This window comes from Danio aesculapii, chromosome 24, assembly GCF_903798145.1.
Source record: "Danio aesculapii chromosome 24, fDanAes4.1, whole genome shotgun sequence".
NCBI lineage: Eukaryota > Metazoa > Chordata > Actinopteri > Cypriniformes > Danionidae > Danio > Danio aesculapii.
Genome location: NC_079458.1, coordinates 36,841,092 through 36,858,202, shown reverse-complemented (window position 1 = coordinate 36,858,202; position 17,111 = coordinate 36,841,092). Strand labels below are relative to the sequence as shown.

Below are 17,111 nucleotides of genomic sequence, written 5' to 3'. Positions count from 1 at the left end.
GTGTACTAGCAGATTTGTACATTTTTAATCCTTCATGATATATAGCTTTTTTTGATATAAAGTATGCTGAAGTGTTGCTAGTGCTGCATCTCCATTTGTGTGTGTGTGACACACATTCACAGGCTACTCCTATCATAGGGGTTAATTTATCGTTAATTAGCCACAGTCTTAAAAAGGCTTACATGAGCTTTTATTTTGAAGTGTTTCTGGCAATCAGACAGTTTATTCTTATTTGTTTCGGGACCACACACACACACACCAACCTACATGGATACTCCGAAGTGATGTTTAGCACTTGCATGCTCAGTACTTGTTGGAATCTTTGTGGAAAAAGAATAAAGAATTCTGGATTGATTGCAGCTCGTTGCCTCTGACTGACCAGACATCTGTGGTGAACTAGCCCCCACTGACAACCCCTAACTGGTTTGTGGTTTCTATATCAGTTTTCTGTACACAGTATTAAGAAACTGTCAGCATTTGTGTCAGGGTGTGTTTCTCTTACGGCTGTATTCCTACCTCCATGACACTTGACTCTGCTGCAGCAGTCAGGCTATCTGCACTGCCACTGGGTCCAGAAACATTCTAGTTTGAATAGATGAACACAGGGGTCAGGAAAGGAAGAACATAAGCAAGCCAATGTCTGACTATTGTATAGATATACTACAATATTGCCTGTAAAAGAAGTCTATGTTCCACCTACATACTGTGACATATGCATGTATTTAATGTACTTAACTTTAAAGACTAGCTATGTATTTAGAGTTGACTACAAATTCCTACAGTACTATAGCTATAGCTGTTCTGTGTTTACCCTAAATTCCACGTTATCTGCTTATAATGATATTTTAAAATGTATGGGAGTTCCACACTGAGTTAACTGTTAAACACAGTGTAGGTTACTGTCAAAAACTGTCAGAAGTAGCGTGAATGACATTAAAATTAATTATTATTTATATTTTAGTATAATTAAGGGGGTCAGTCACACACCAGAAGCGCTGCTCGGCGACGCACAGCGTCGCGCCGCGCAACGCCATGCATTTCAGAATTCTAATTTCTAAACAAAAGTTTCTAAGGTACACAAGTCGGCAGCTGCCATGTGAATATGCGCGTCTGATGTGCCATACTCTCAACTGTCATGTGCTCGCCGTGTTGCGGCGCATCCGATGTGTGACCTGCTTTATTTTCTGTTCCCTTCTTACCTCCTCTACCGCGCTACTGTCCTCCGATGCAATTACACCTCCTCTCGCGAATATTTCGGTTAATTTTATGCATTTGGCAGCATCTGATTTTAGAGCCCTTTTCTTGCTCTCTCTGACCTTTTCAGCACCGCCTTTCCTTTTTTTACGGTCCATATTTTGACATTAACGTTAGCTTGCGTTGTGTTGCATTTACTGTTTGACCATCTTGCCAGATTTTGATTACATCAGCGTAATCCACAGCCTCTGATTGGGTCGGCCCATCTCGAGACCGGCCGGCCGTCGCCGATTGGCCCAAATGCTCAACATGTATCATTATTATAATTATCAATCATCATTATTATTATTATTATTATTGTTGTCATCAACAGCAGCATTATATTCACATCTTGCAAGAGATAAAAGCTGCCAGCATGCAAAAACAATACATATTAAAAAAAAAAAAAAAAATACCTGACCGGCCCACATTTTAAAACTGCTCCGGCCCTTCTGGCATTTGCCAGAATTGCCAGACGGCCAGTCCGCCCCTGTTCAGCTCACTGCCCTCCAATCAAGTTTGGTTTTTGGCCCTTCATAAGAAAAAGTTTGGGCATTAAATTATACAAAGTTTAACTTATTATGTTTTATGTAAGTTGAGATGACTAGAAAGTTATTTGATGCAACTAAATAGAATGTAGATGTTAAGATTTTTTTTTTACAGTGTGGTCAAAAATTGAAACTCGTTTTCCTCCCTGTGTAGAGAAAGCAGCATGTTGGTCTGGGTGTAATGAAATGAGGGCGGCGCAGGGGGCATTATTTGAGCTCGTGTTTGAGGACTGTAGCAGGAGGAGGGGAGCTCAAACACAGCTGTACTTGTTCAATCATACACTCCTGTCACCCTGTCCGGGGAACACCGCGAGGGCACCATCACAGTCAGCCCGTTCTTGAGGGACTAATCAACACGTCTTTTTCAGTCTAATCTCCAGCAGAAATGACTTCATCCAGGTGATCTGCGAGAAATGCTTTATTGCTGACCTCGGGGCGTTTCGGACTCTCCGCTCGCTGACCAGTAGCAGAACTTTATAAACTCCACACACAGTCTCTGAGGACTTTCACTGAGGCGACGATGGAGCGGCGTCGGGGTTTTTACGCGTTCATTTTGATGCTGGTGGCTTGTGTTTATTATACCTCGGGCATGGAGAGAAATAAGGATATTCCAACAGGTAGGAATCCGTTACGCGCTCTTCTGTCATAGACGCGACGCAACAAGAACGCGAGCGTCATCATTATTTCTTTACGAGTCTTTACTGAACAAGTCGAATGTCGGGATACTTAATTATTAATGATTGCCATTTGCGAGGCATTAAACGATCCATACTGTGTGTATTACATTTTTGATAGCCTAAAAAATATAAAAGGAAATTCATCCAATGTAGGCTATGTTTGAATGAACATTTAGTCTGTGAAAAATATTAATATAATCAATATTAATAGCCGTTAAACGATCCATACCGTGTGCGTTACATTTTTAATAACCTAAAAATAGAAAATAAAACTCCTCACATGTATATTTATGCAGAAAGTACAAAACAAAAAAGTTTCCTTCTATTGTATATGTGCTGTACGGGAGAAAGGGGCTATAGTCAATTTGGGAATTTGTCACGGGGGATATTTTAGGACATTTGTGGGTTCTACGTTTGTAGTAAGTGGCTTTAACTGAAACTAATAATTCGTAACAACGTACTTATTGTCTAAATACATGTATTTATCTGTAATTAATTTCTATAATTACACTGTCGACCATTCCCTACACCTTAACCCACCCTTAAACCTACCCGTATCCCACCTCTAGAGCACTAGAAATGTTCTTTAATATGTACACACCAAATACATTGTATTTACATTATTTACAGATGTATTTATATTTATAATGCCACTTAATATAAAGTGGGATCCACTTTTTTTGTGTGTGAATTCTGGATTTTTTTCTTGGGAAATGTTTTAGGAAACAATTGAACTACATCAAGAGGCATTTTTCTGATGTCATGTGATAATTAGTCACATAAAATTTTATTATTTTTTGGCGCAAACAGCTAGCGTACTTTATAATACTTTTATTCTTATTATGATTATATTGTCATGCAAATGTAACCCTGGAGATCAACAGATATACCTGATACATGTGACAAACAAGCCAGTGTAATACTGGAAATGTTCAGTAGTCTACTGTTTTGACACCAACTTTTGATTTTGATGACTGCATCCAATTAATTAATTAGGAAAAGTGACTTTTTTTACACATAGAAAACATAGTAATGCAGAGTTTAATATACTACTACTACTACTACTACTACTACTACTACTAATAATAATAATAATAATATCAGAAGCATTATTATTATTAATAATAATAAAAACAATAATAATAGCTATTATCATAATTATGAATGATTAATAAAAATAAACTAATGGAATCAAGCTGCAATTCTTGGACCAATGTACATTAGAGGTAAAATGGTGAGCTAAGCAACCTTGGTATTTACAGTATGTACAGTGTGTATTTATTTATTTATTTATTAGTTATTATTTTCTTCTTCGATTATTATTTATTTATTTTATTTCTTGAATGCATAATATAGAATATGATCACTAGATAGCCCAATCTCCTGTACAGTACCCCCTGCCCCCCTCCTTCTTGTTGGGACATGAGGATTGTCAGGTAGACCTTTTTCTTCACACAGTCATGTTGTGAGGGAATGTGTGAGTGTGAGATATAACACCACGCTGTTCAAACTACAAATCTGACAGTTCAGTTGTCTATTGCAGTGACTTACTGGAGCATTATAAAACTGGAAAGAGCACAGTGTAGCACAATAATGAGTTAAGCGAAACTTTGAAGCATAATTACTATCTGGATTCCATTAGGCTGTACAGTAATTTGTTTTTGATGGTAAAACATTTACAGCCTAAAACGTGTTTAGATCATTAAACCGCCTCCATGTTGTGTGATCATTTGCCTGGGCCTTTTTAGTTACTGTACAGGAATATAAAGTTGCTTGAGTGTCATCAAGCCCAGTCAGTGGGAAAAATATGACCCTCTGTTTTCATTCATTTTGGTGTTTACCATTGCCGTGCGAGATGATCGCAGAAATCTTTATTCTTGACAGTTCTAGAGCTAGAGCATTTATATTGTGTGTATACAAGGCGATAAGCATAACCCATCAGTCAACCCAGCGCTAGAGAAAAGTGATGCATGCCTAAGGGTGCAATTTATTGCTTTAAAAAACAAAAAGGATTTTATAAACAGTTCTCTGTGCTCTGGACCATCTGATTAGGAACATAATTTAAAAAAACAACAACTAAAAGTTCACTGCAAACTTTTCTAGGTAACATTCCCATCTAAGAAGTGTCTTTTTGAGGGTGACACGGTGGCTAAGTGGTTAGCACTGTCACCTCACAGCAAGAAAGTCGCTGGTTTGTGTCCCGGCTGTGTCTGTTGGTGTTTCTATGTGGAGTTTACATGTTCTCCTCATGTTCACGTGGGTTTCCGGCTCCAGTTTCTCCCACAGTCAAAAGACATGCGCTATAGGTGAATTTAGATTAACTAAATTGGCCGTAGTGTATGTGTGTGAATGAGTGTGTATAGATGTTTCTCAGTACTTGGTTGCATCTGGAAGGGCATCCGCTGTTTAAAACATTTGCTGGATAAGTTGGCGGCTCATTTCTCTGTGGCGACCCCTAATGAATGAAGGGACTAAGCCGGATGAAAATGAATGAATGAAGTGTCTTTTTAAAATCTAAAAAACCTACTTTTCAAAAGCAAAGTTCAGCCATATGTTACACTTGAATATTCTACGACTGCCATTTCACACAAACAGAGAGCAAAGGTGTGAATTTTGTGTCGATATATGTGGGCTATCACCTCTAAGAGTGACATTTATAACATCCAGCGTTTAGTATAACACTACTAAAGTGCTGTCTTCAAAGAGACAATCTTCTGTTTCACAATGGGCGTTTCGGTAGTAGTCAATGAGCCTTGTCATTTTCAGAAAAAGCAGCATCCTTTTCTCTTGTCACTGAGAAAAATACGTTGTATTTTCCCAGCCTGATCTCACGAGAAAATGTAATCATTTTGTCAGTTTAGTGGCTAAGAATACATACGAGTTCAATCGTATGAAAATGTATTATTTTTAAAAGGAGGCACCAAACCCCACCCTAAAACCCAACCCCCACTGGAGGATGAGCAAATCACTAATATAACATGATAACATGATGTTGTACATATTCATACGAATCAGCCACTAAATCAAAAGTTACAAATTGCCATGACATAGCATTGTTTTTTCCTAATTCATTGTAATTTCTAGCCAAAATAAATCAACTGCTAATTCACATATTTATATCCTATATTTTCTTATATTACTGCAGTTATAACTGTTCCTTTAATCTTTACTGCTTTGATCATTTGGTCTTCTTTAAGAAATATGTGCCAACCAAATAGCCCTCCTAAGGAAATGCCAACACAATCTCACAGCAATTCATAGTTTTTTGATTTAGTGGCTGCTGTAATCCGTATGAATTCATACGTTCTCATTCGTATAGACCATTATGAGGAATATAAACAATAACAATGGTCTTAATGTATTTCCTGTATTACATTTTTAATTTCCATAGCTTCTGAGAATCCAAAAATGTCCACATATTGATAAACAATGTGATGATAGCTGTTTTAACATGAAGATATGTTTGAATTATCTCTTGTTACAGTTATAAAATAGTATGATAGCCAGCAGAAAATGTTCATGGGCCAATGACATTACCACATTGAAATGGTCTACACGATTTGCTCATCCCCCAATGACGGTTGGGTTTAGGGTTTAGGTTTTCACCAACATTATTCAGTATATCTTCCTTTGTGTTTAACAGAAGACAAAAACTCAAACAGGTTTGGAACAAGTGGAGAATAACCAGTAAATGATGACAGAATTTACCTTTTTGGGTGAACTATCCCTTTAAATGAGCCTAAGAGTGCTGGCCACCCATTCACTTGTCTTCCGGCTTGCTTAAAAGAGGTGCAAACCCTTAAAAACCAGCAGGTAGACTAGAATGATCAGACCAGCAAACTAGGTTTAAGAGATGAAAGAAGCAGCCAAAATACTTCAAGCATGTATTTTAGGTTCTTTGTTTGAGGGTGAAAGGCTGAGTGATATACTATTTTCGAAAACTGCTTTCGGTCCAGTGTGTGTCCACCTCAGAGTCTTTAAAATCTCTCCAGGAGTGATCGTACAAGTGTGGTTACATCTATACCAGCTCTGCTACGCAATCATGTTGCTAACTTGGTGTTGTTGGGTCGGATGTTGTTTTCCTGTCAGACCTCTTTGCATATGAGATGCGAATAAATCAATTTAAAGAAGACGGAGGCCTAGAATATGCCTACCAATTGCGTAGCTTTTAGCTCACAGGTGTTAGGAGCCAAAACAATGTCTCAAAGTTTAATTTGTGAACTACCAAATCAACGTAAAGATTGTATTGGCCAGATTTTGTTTCGAATATACGTGACTTCCAACATAGGCTCATTCTGAAAACGTAGCCATATATACATTTCTGGAGATCGTGAATTATGTAGCCAGAAGTACAGCTGCATTTTGTCTTTAAAATGAACGTAACGGGCCGGTATGGTGCTGTTCCTTTTTGAGCTTACCAGCTGACCGTTTACCTACGGATGGACTCCGTTACCAGTTTGTACAATTAGCTTGCCAATCTGTGCTTTTGAAAACACTATTGGTTGGGTTTAGGGAAGGAGGAGGGTGGGTCAGTCGATCGGTCAATTAGTCAATCAGTCAGTCAACGTAGACCTCTGGTGGATGTACGCGAGAACAGCAAGTGCAAATGGCACTCGCAAGAGAAATTGGAGATTTCAAAAGCTTACACATCGGCCTCTGGTGACTTCGTAGCTCCTGGGATGTATTTGGCGTTCTCCAGAAATGTATATAGAGGTACATTTTCAAAATGAGCCTGGCTTGGTCATTTCAGTTCGTTCTTCAGTTTCGTTTTTAACAATTTTATCAATAGGAAGCTTACGTAATTCATAACGGAGAAATGGCACAGATCAGGTGTCTTAAAGTCAACATGAAACTACTATTTTTATTTATTATTTTTATTTTTATTTTCAGATCAAATCAGCAACTATTTTGAGTGTAAAAATTGAAAATTATTGTGTGGAACTTCATCCTTCAGGACTGGATGGATTAAGGAGTCACAGAGTTTGATAATTGGACAGGATAAGCTAAAAAAAAAAAAGGTTTCAAGATATCAACATTGGGAAAGCAAATGAAAATAAAACTTGCATTCGTTATTTTACTATTAAGCAAGAATTTGCATTAAGAATGTCAGTTTGGACCTTACTGACTATACCACAGCATATGCTGTCGTTTAAACAACTGACATGAGAAATTCGGCAGTAAATTTCCAAATTTAAGGTGCACTGCAGATTAAAATCTAAATGGGTCTCTTAATTGCCCCTGATTTGAGGTTTTGTGTACCTTTGCACACAGTAATTAAGCTGCAGTCATTAACAGTTGCTGGTATCTTGATGACGCATGCTATCCTAAACACAGGGGAAGATGCAGAGAGAAAAAAAAAATGCATGGTTTTATGTAGACAGAAAGGGAGTGAACGGCACAGGAAACCTCTGTCGTTTGCGGCATGACATCACCGCAGCCTGTAGCCTAGAAAGTGAAGCATTTAAATCTGAACATTCTGCTTCATGACTCTCGATGTTGTCTCTACTCAAATGCCTGCGGGGGGAACCATCACCTCCTGTGAGTTTTCAATGTCCACCCACGTTTAGACCTCTGTGAACCCTTCACAATGAAAAATTGCCCTTTGAGTTGAACTGCAGCGAAAAGATTTACGACTTCCGAGTTCCCAGTAAAAGAGAGCATGTATGCTTGTCTATAGTGTTGACTGCTGGACCTGGCCGCACTAGCCTGTAATTGGTCTTGTGCAACATGGTGTCAGTCAACCACACGCTTGATTAAAGAAGTCTGGTTTATATATGAAGTTTAGATGGATGTCGTCTGTGTTTTGTCAAACGGTTAAATGAAAGTCTGACACACATGAAAAATACAGTTCTATCATCATCCAAATGTTGTGCCACAACCTCTAGTCTCTGTTTCCACTTGTATGGGATCAGGATTTTCAGACAGCTACAATACTATTTCTGTGCCTGTGACTTTTATTTAATAGACTATGATCTCTGTCTGCTATTGTAGAGGGTTCAAAGCGTATTGGTCTTCAGTAGCATGTGAATACGACTGTAACAGTAACGGCTTTGCCGTAAAAGGCTTTGATATGAAAAATATCTTACCAACAAATGGTTGTTCAAAGCAGCTCACCAAAGCTAGCTAAAGTTTATGCGGGATAGAATAAGATTTTTGAATTCATTGGAGGGGACGCAGTGGCACAGTAGGTAGTGCTGTCACCTCACAGCAAGAAGGTCGCTGGTTCGAGCCTCGGCTGAGTCAGTGTGCGTTTCTGTGTGGAGTTTGCATGTTCTCCCTGCGTTCGCGTGGGTTTCCTCCGGGTGCTCCGGTTTCCCCCACAGTCTAAAGACATGTGGTACAGGTGAATTGGGAAGGCTAACTTGTCCATAGTGTATGAGTGGGAATGAGTGTGTATGGGATGAGTTGCGGCTGGAAGGGCATCCGCTGCGTAAAACATGTGCTGGATAAGTTGGCGATTCATTCCGCTGTAGCGACCCCGGATTAATAAAGGGATGAAGCCGAAAAGAAAATGAATAAATTAATTCATTGGTCAAGGATAAGGCGGCACTGTGACTCAGTCCAAAGACATGTGGTAAAGGTGAATTAGATGTAAAGTAAATTGGGTGTATGGGTGTTTCCCAGTACTGCGTTGACGCTGGAAGGGCATCCACTGCTTAAAAAATATGCCGGAATAGTTGATGGTTCATTCCGCATTCATTCCGGTTCATTCTGACCCTGGATAAACAAGGAACTAAGCAGAAGGAAACTGAATGAATTCATGGTCAAGGATAATTGTGTAATAGGTGGACCCACACAGAATCTGCACCCACAGATATCTGCTAAATAAAATTAGCCCATTGTTCTCGTATTTTTGTTTACCAGTACTGGATTATGGCTGGAAGGGCATCCGCTGCATAAAACATATGCCGGAATAGTTGGTGGTTCATTCCACTGTGGTGACCCCTGATAGCTAAGGAACTAAGCTGAAGGAAAATGAATGAATGCATGGTCAAAGATAATTGTGCTATAGGTAGGTCCACACAGAATCTGCACCCACAGAAATCTGCATATTTTCTTGCCCATTGTTGCTTATTTAAATGTGTAAATATATATTTATTCAGTTTTTAATAGTAATTTTAGTAATATTAAGGAATGATATGCAAATGTTTGTATGATTTATGTGCAATACACTTTGTAAAGACATGTGCTGTCATATTAAATGAGAGTCTTTGTTTACCAGACAAGTGATTTGCATAGTAAACCTTAAAAAAAGTTAAAGTATTTTTTCAGCTTTTAGGTGCTACTCTCAAAATCATTCTGCATAAATCCACATATTTTTTTACAAAATGTCTGCAGATTCTGTCTGGTGTTGGTTATAGGCAAAGTCCCTTTAAGGCAAGTCATTTCACTTGGCGGCCATCTTTAAAACGCCTCTCGTGCAGTTTGCTCAGCATTCTGTCTGAATGGGGAAACATCAACTTCTCTAAAATTGCTTGCCAAGCTTATAATTAAATTTCATATTAGGAATCACCAATAAAAGGAAACTACATCTGCCTCTTTAGTTCATTACTAAACGTTCGAATGACACAAAATCTGTAGAAACTCACATCTGGTCTGAGCCCCTCCCTCGGAGAATCCTCAGTCTATATCAGGGGTCTCAAACTCCCAGCCCGTGGGCCATTTACGGCCCGCCCTCCTCCCTCCGGCCCTCAACTGACGTCAAAAATATAACGAGATTCAGCCCCCCAAAACATGTTTATGAATTACTATCATTGTTGTGCTGTTGCGTATAGCCACTTGTGGTTTTGACCATAGACTGTAAAATATATGGACGTAGCATCCGTGACCAATAGGTTTCTGAAGAGCGCAGTGAAGCTAAAAGTAGGCGCGGCCAACCGTCGCCATTTTGTTCGCACGTCATCGCACCCACGGCGGGATACCAAACAAGGGCAAAAAGGCGGCGAGTGATCGGAGCTACAGACACGTGCTGGCATTTTGCTTGGACCTGGTTTAGACAGAGCTTACTTTGGGAGAAACTCTTAATACTTTATTACCTGCGACTCGTTTGTGTTCTGACCACATGCGCTTGGTTGTACACTATATCAATAAAGTGTTTAGACTTTTAAAAACACTGCTGTAATACATTGAGCCACTAAACATTGCTCTTATGACGTTTTTCAACAGGAGAAAAACCCGAAATACGTCCAAACACTTCAATTATAGTCTGTGTTAGTAAATGCAAGACTATTGATGAACTCCAGGCATAACACTGTATGACAACGCTTCATATGACTGTTTTATAGCCTACAGCTAATCAATCTGTCAGATTCTGGAGGGCATTACAGCTCTAAAGAACATTATAAATGATAAATGATCTTAAATAAAACACACACATTTATAGAGATGGTATACAAGTATATAACTTTACTCACCAGGGAAACGGAGGCCACGTGAATGGTTTGTGAGCACAATTAAGTGCACACAGCATCCCATATCATCTGATAATTGTAGGAAATAATCCCAAAAGGCAATTGACTGTGTAAAGAAGCATTAACCAACACAAAAATGTGATGTATATGCCGAGTTTATCGGCTAATTAGCCGTAATCAGCTCAGGAGACAAGACAGCGAGCAGCGAGACCTAGCTGTCACTCAAGTGGCCACGCCCTTAATTATGCAGACTTAATATAACTTAATAAAACGAAACGGATGAGTTATAAAAAAAATTCACCCCCCTCACAGTTGTCATGAAGGTTAATCATGGCTATATGCACCAAAGCCATCATTTGTACCAGGCTGTAAGCATGTTTTTATCAGCTGTAAAAATGGCCAATTTCCCATTGCAGTCAGAAATGACCTGGACTTCCTGGAGCCAGCCCCCCAAGGCGAGTCAATGAATTGCAGTTTAGTTAGTTAGTTTTTTACTCTATTTTTGTAAATATTTAAGGGTCATTTGATTATTATCCGTTTTATACCACATGTATTTTGCTGAACAAACACGTTTTCATGGCTAACACATTATCCTGACGGTGTAACAAATATGCTAATTTTGCTAATATTCGATTCAAATGGTCTCATTTAATAGATTTTCCTCTCATGCGTATTGATATTTCTGACAACTGTGTACAATACTTTTTACTGCTGGATGAATTGAACATGTTAATGTGAACATATACTTACTTTTTTCCTCTTTGTTGTAGTTTTGCAAATAATAAAGATATTAAGAAGAACAATTGCCAGGAAAGTCAGTAAAGTTCCTCAAACTGGTTCTGCTGTTCTTACGATATCGGTTAAACTTTTGGTAAAGCAACAATTGGTTGAGACAGAACAAGACTAATAATTATTATTATGATTATTTAGATGTCAAAATGCTCATTTAAACAGCCACCGATATATTTCAGTAGCTGTGTGAAGCAAAAAACGTGCTGATTTGTTAAATTTGTGACTGGTAATGATTGAAATATAAATGTTATGTCTGTTGTCCTAAGATGCACCAATTACATCACTTTTTTCTTGTGCTTGAATGTTAAAATGGCCCTCCTGTAAATTGTCAGTCACTGAAAGTGCCCTCGCCAATTTGAGTTTGAGACCCCTGGTCTATATTAATCGATGATTGGCTCCTGTACTAGAAGGCGGAGCTTCATTCGCCATATGACCGTTACACTTTTCCCCATTCAAAACTATACGAGTGACATATCTTGTGTATTCTAGAGTCTTTGTTATAGGTACATGTTTTGTGGCTCCATCGTTGCTTCTTTGGTCCACCGAGGGAAAAATCATCAGTAGTGAAAGCATAATAACACTGGGAGCTGATGTAAATGAAAGAGAGAGCGTGGTATGACATTACTCAAATTACACTAGCTTTGATGTGGTGTTGGTAATGTGTTTGGGGTTTCTGGATGGCTATTTACTTTGCTTATTGCTCAAAAAAGGACTTTCTTCAAGACTATTACCTTTTCCTCGACGCTGTTCATAACAACTAAACAAACATAACACATTGTGATGTTTGTTTGCGAGTCTTGGAAACATTTTAATGTCCAGAGTAATTTTATTAGGCATCCCCACACCCAAAAAAGAAAAGCTGATTCTAGGGTCTTGGTGTAGAGCCAATTCATCTGGCCAAGAATCATTGTTGAAATGCACAGAATGTTCTCCGGTGGGGTTTATGATGTTCTAGACACTACATCATTTGTTCCTTCAATGGAGGGTTGTGGGATTTTTGACCTGCTTGGTCTCGGAAAATAATTGTGAAATTAAAAGCATCTATTGGGCTCCTTCAATTTATCTGTGCCGACGTTTGAGCAAAGCACTAATGATGCTTGTCAGGTGGTGTGAAGTGTGGGAACAGTAATTAAGTTCTTTCAGAGAACTTAAATTCATGCAAGATGCAGGTAGTTTTACTTGAGAAAATCCGTCATCTCCTCTGTATGTTATTCCAAGGCTTGACCAGCTGTATGCAGATCAGCAGGGAAAAATCAATTCACACAGAACCCCCACAAGCTATTCAACAAGGGTAATTTGTGCAATCATTAGAAGTGCATTCGAGGACAGGAGAGTAGTCACTGACCTGGTCTTTCCCAGTGATACTGTCATCTTCAACAGCTCATATGCAAAAGCCACCTCTACCCTCTTTAACACTGTCCACATAGCCCGGCTACAAGGGCTAAATATCCAGAAAAGACCAATCTATTTACAACAGATAAATGTGCTAAATGTGCGATTTGACAGAGTAGAACAACTGGCATTTGTGTACCTTGGATTACAAATCCAAACCGGGATAGTGGTGGTAACCTTCAGGTCAGCCTTCGGTCGATTAGGGCCAAAACATAGCTATTCTTGATGCTGATCTTCTACATTCTCTTGGATTCATCCAAAACATCCAGTGTGTTCAGGCAAGTTCTTTTTTTAACGGGGTACTATCGACCAATGATTGAAGAGGAAATTGAGCACTTGCTGTGGTTTGGTCATAAATTCTGTAGGCACACCCACTGCTTGCCATACCGGCTTCTTTGGTGGCATCGGCTGCTTGGTGAGACAGTGCTTAAGATCAGCCTTGACGAAGACATTGATCAAAGAAATTAAGGAGGATCTGATGAGTAGGTGACTCAACCTTCAAAAAGGGTTATCCAAAAATGAAAATTCTGTGATTAATTACTCACCCTCACATTATTTAAAGCCCCTAACAACTTAATTTATGGGAACAAATGTTAAGATATTTTAGATGAAACCTGAGAGCTCTGTCATCCTCAATATACAGCAATTGTCAACACAGGCTCATTGTGAATACGTACCCCCGTATACATTTCTGGAGAGCGTGAATTATGTAGCTAGAGGTACGTATGGCTCCATTTAATCTTTAAAACGAATGCTACAGGGCAGTATGATGCCACCGCTAACTTTTGTTTCTTATCGCTGTACCAGCTGACCACTTACCTCCATGTGAACAGCATTTCCATTGTTACCAGTTTGCCCAGTGCCCAGATTTTTTTGGATTGCTTTTGAAAACACTGTCGGTTGGGTTTAGGGAAGGTGGAGGGCGGATCAATCTGTGATTTTAAAAACACTATCAGTTGGGTTTAGGGAAGGCGGTGGGTGGAGATTTATCGGTCAGTCAGTAAGTCGACACTGGCCTCTGATGGATTAACGTGAGAAGAGCAGGCACGAACATTACTCACGAGAAAAATTAGAGATTGGAAAAAGCGTACACAGTGGCCTCTGGTGGATTCGCGAAAAGAAAAACTGCAAAAAACACACCTCATGGTACGTAGTTCACGCTCTCCAGAAATGTTTAAGGGTATATATCCACAATGAGCCTGGGTTGGCAATGATGCAGAGCCGGAAAAGGAATCAAAATTACTGCCACAACATTCTATCTGACTCTATCTACTCTGATTCTATCTTTCTTTGTTCACTTTTGTCTTCTCCTCTGTGACGGGAATGTTTGTGCGTTTACTATGGGTAATACAACGCACTGTCATCAGAGTCAGCAGCTCAAGCGTCATATTGCCTGTAATAAATGTACACCCTGATCTGGAGCAGAAGACACTTAGACAAACAAAGTCATTATTACAGGGCTTTTTATACAATAATTCAGGTCTAGTTGTAGTTGTTAGAGTAGAAACTGATTCAGTTAAGTTTAATTTAAATGTCAATATTTAACCTATTAACCAGCACTCACTTTTGAGGATTTACACCTACCTAAATTTAAATAGTAACAGTTCTTTACTCCAGTAAAACAAAACAAACAAAAAATAGGTATCGTTGGAAAGAAGACACTTTGAGCTTTACTATAGTCCACCTGGACAGTTTTATGCTCAAAAATATAAAAAGTTATACATTATAAAGTAATGAGAAAAATTTATTGTCTTTAACATTTGTTTTTCCATATACAAACACAGGAAAACATTAGTGTAATGACCTAGAAAAGAGTATGCCTTGAAAGCCAAGTTTATGAAAGCCGAGTTTATATTTCAAATTTGATAATAGCATGCAAAATAAGATTTCTGTAGAAAGTTTTCTGAGGCTATATGATGAGGATGCTCCACTGACCCCAACCAAATCATACGCACACAGCCGAACCCTAAGAATGTACAAAAGTCGTGCTTGCCTCCATGTTTAATATCTTAATCTAACTTCTACTGTAAATCTGTGTGCGGTCTTCAAACTCAAGCTTGCAAGTATATCCAGAATCAAACAGAAGCTGCTCCTCTGTTTAACTTGTTTAATTGCTTTGGCCAATACAGCATTCCAACTCCACGGCAACGCTCAACTCAACTCAGCGCAGGAAGTTACCACAGTAATTGCCTTCATTAGGCCATGGCAGGCAAAATTTTGGTGATGCCAACTGAATGACCCTTCTCTTTTTCTCCGTTCTTCATTCTTCTGATTATTTTTCCAGCCAAGGATAAATAAATAAGAGTTACTGGTAAGTTAAAGCCCCAACCAAACTATTGTGGGCAAGCCTATGTTTTACCAGATGCTGATGATGTCATGCAATGTTCCGTTTTAAAGGCATTTACAGCTGCTTTTAAAGGGGTGCAATCGAAACACAACCCCCTTCTGCCCGTGCACTACAAGATTCTCGGGTTATAGACATGGGGCATGTTTAAACAATCAAGGAAATTTCCAGGCCCCGAGAGAGAAAGTTGTACTGTTTTAGTCGCGGACAGCTGAAATAATGTCTGTCTACAATCACCCCGCCACCCAATTCCCCAAGTTTGTTCTCCTTCAAATTTGTTTTATGGCTTCTAAGTCATCACACATTTGGCAGTCACCTGGCTATGGAATATCTGCATTTGTAGTATCTCATTGTTGAGTCACAGCTACCTGTGGTTACATTAAAATTCTTACAATCTGACGTTGGCTGTTTTTCTCACAGCGCAATGAGGCGTATGTCTGACCTCCAGATATTTGTGTGTATATATATGTTCTGGCAGTGATTCTGGTGATTTTGGTTGGGATTGTGTTAACATACTTATGTTAAGCGGACAGAACAGGGTACTCTCTATACCAAATCGGAAGTGCTGGTCTGTTAGAGAAACACAGTGACATACTTAGGGTATGAATGAATGGGTGGTGTGGTAGAGTCTGGCTGTTGAGGGATCAGACCGCCTAATGAGGTCAGTTATGTGACTCAGTAGTGTTACTATGTTTCCCAGAACCGTCTGAACTCTGTTAGCATCTGTTAGCACAGCAGATTAGTTTCCTAAACTGTGTCCACGTCAGCAACCAATATTATTATTGATATATATATATATTTCTGTTTAATAATATGAATTAGAGGGGTGACACGGTGGCTCAGTGGTTAGCACTGTCACCTTACAGCAAGAAGGTCACTGGTTCGAGCCCCGGTTGGGTCAGTTGGTGTTTCTGTGTGGAATTTGCATGTTCTCTCTGTGTTCGTGTGGGTTTCCTCTGGGTGCTCCGGTTTCCCCCACAGTCCAAAGACATGTGGTATAGGTGAATTTAACTAAATGAAAAATGAAACTGGAGACATGATTTTAGTTGTTTTAGTACTTACAATTAAATTAAATATACTGACTGACATAAGTTCAATTTTCCCATATCATTTTAATTTTCTCTCTCAGACCAATGCCTTAAAAGACCAAATGTTATTGGTTGGCCAAAGGTTAAAGAAGAAGTCAGTGTTTGTGTCACATGCACATTCAAATTAAATTATTTATGGCCTGACTTTTTATACTTAACATCCCTTTCAGTATGAGCATACCTTTGGGCCACATATTTTCTGCAGTTAATGGCCTGATAAAGATTATCTTTTGTGTTAAACTGTCAGTGGTTTGACAAAAACCCATTTATAGTGCAATAAATATAAGTGTCCCCTGGAGAAATCTGTGGGTTAAGCATGGACAACTAAAACATGAAAGACAAAACTTTGTAAAAACTGCATTGTCAGTAATATCTAGGGGTACACTCACACTTGGCCAGCGCTGCCCTGGTGTGCCAGAGTACGGTTCGGTTCGCCTGAACGTGAAACTGAAGACGTGACATCACTTTTAAGTGACTGTTTCAAATAGATTTGTTCATCATTCTTACTTTTCAATGAACATGAATTGCCATAGTTTATTGAGGATACAAACCCCTCGCTGCACATCAGTTGTACCTTCAGCAAACCTAATACATGCAGCACAAGGACTTTTATGATCATTTAGAGC

The 17,111-nt window shown here is 39.0% G+C and overlaps 1 protein-coding gene across 2 annotated transcripts in view; it reads left to right on the top strand.

The window, feature by feature from the left end:
- The first annotated feature begins 2,011 nt into the window (after positions 1-2,011).
- Positions 2,012-17,111, top strand: part of plod2 (procollagen-lysine, 2-oxoglutarate 5-dioxygenase 2) — an 86,917-nt gene continuing 71,817 nt past the window's right edge. The window contains exon 1 of one of the 2 annotated variants that reach the window (XM_056450441.1): positions 2,012-2,398. In XM_056450441.1, the coding sequence (XP_056306416.1) occupies positions 2,302-2,398 (97 nt within the window). In that variant the 5' untranslated portion in view covers positions 2,012-2,301. The remainder of the gene's footprint in view (positions 2,399-17,111) is intronic. The other variant, XM_056450443.1, reaches the window with a different exon arrangement.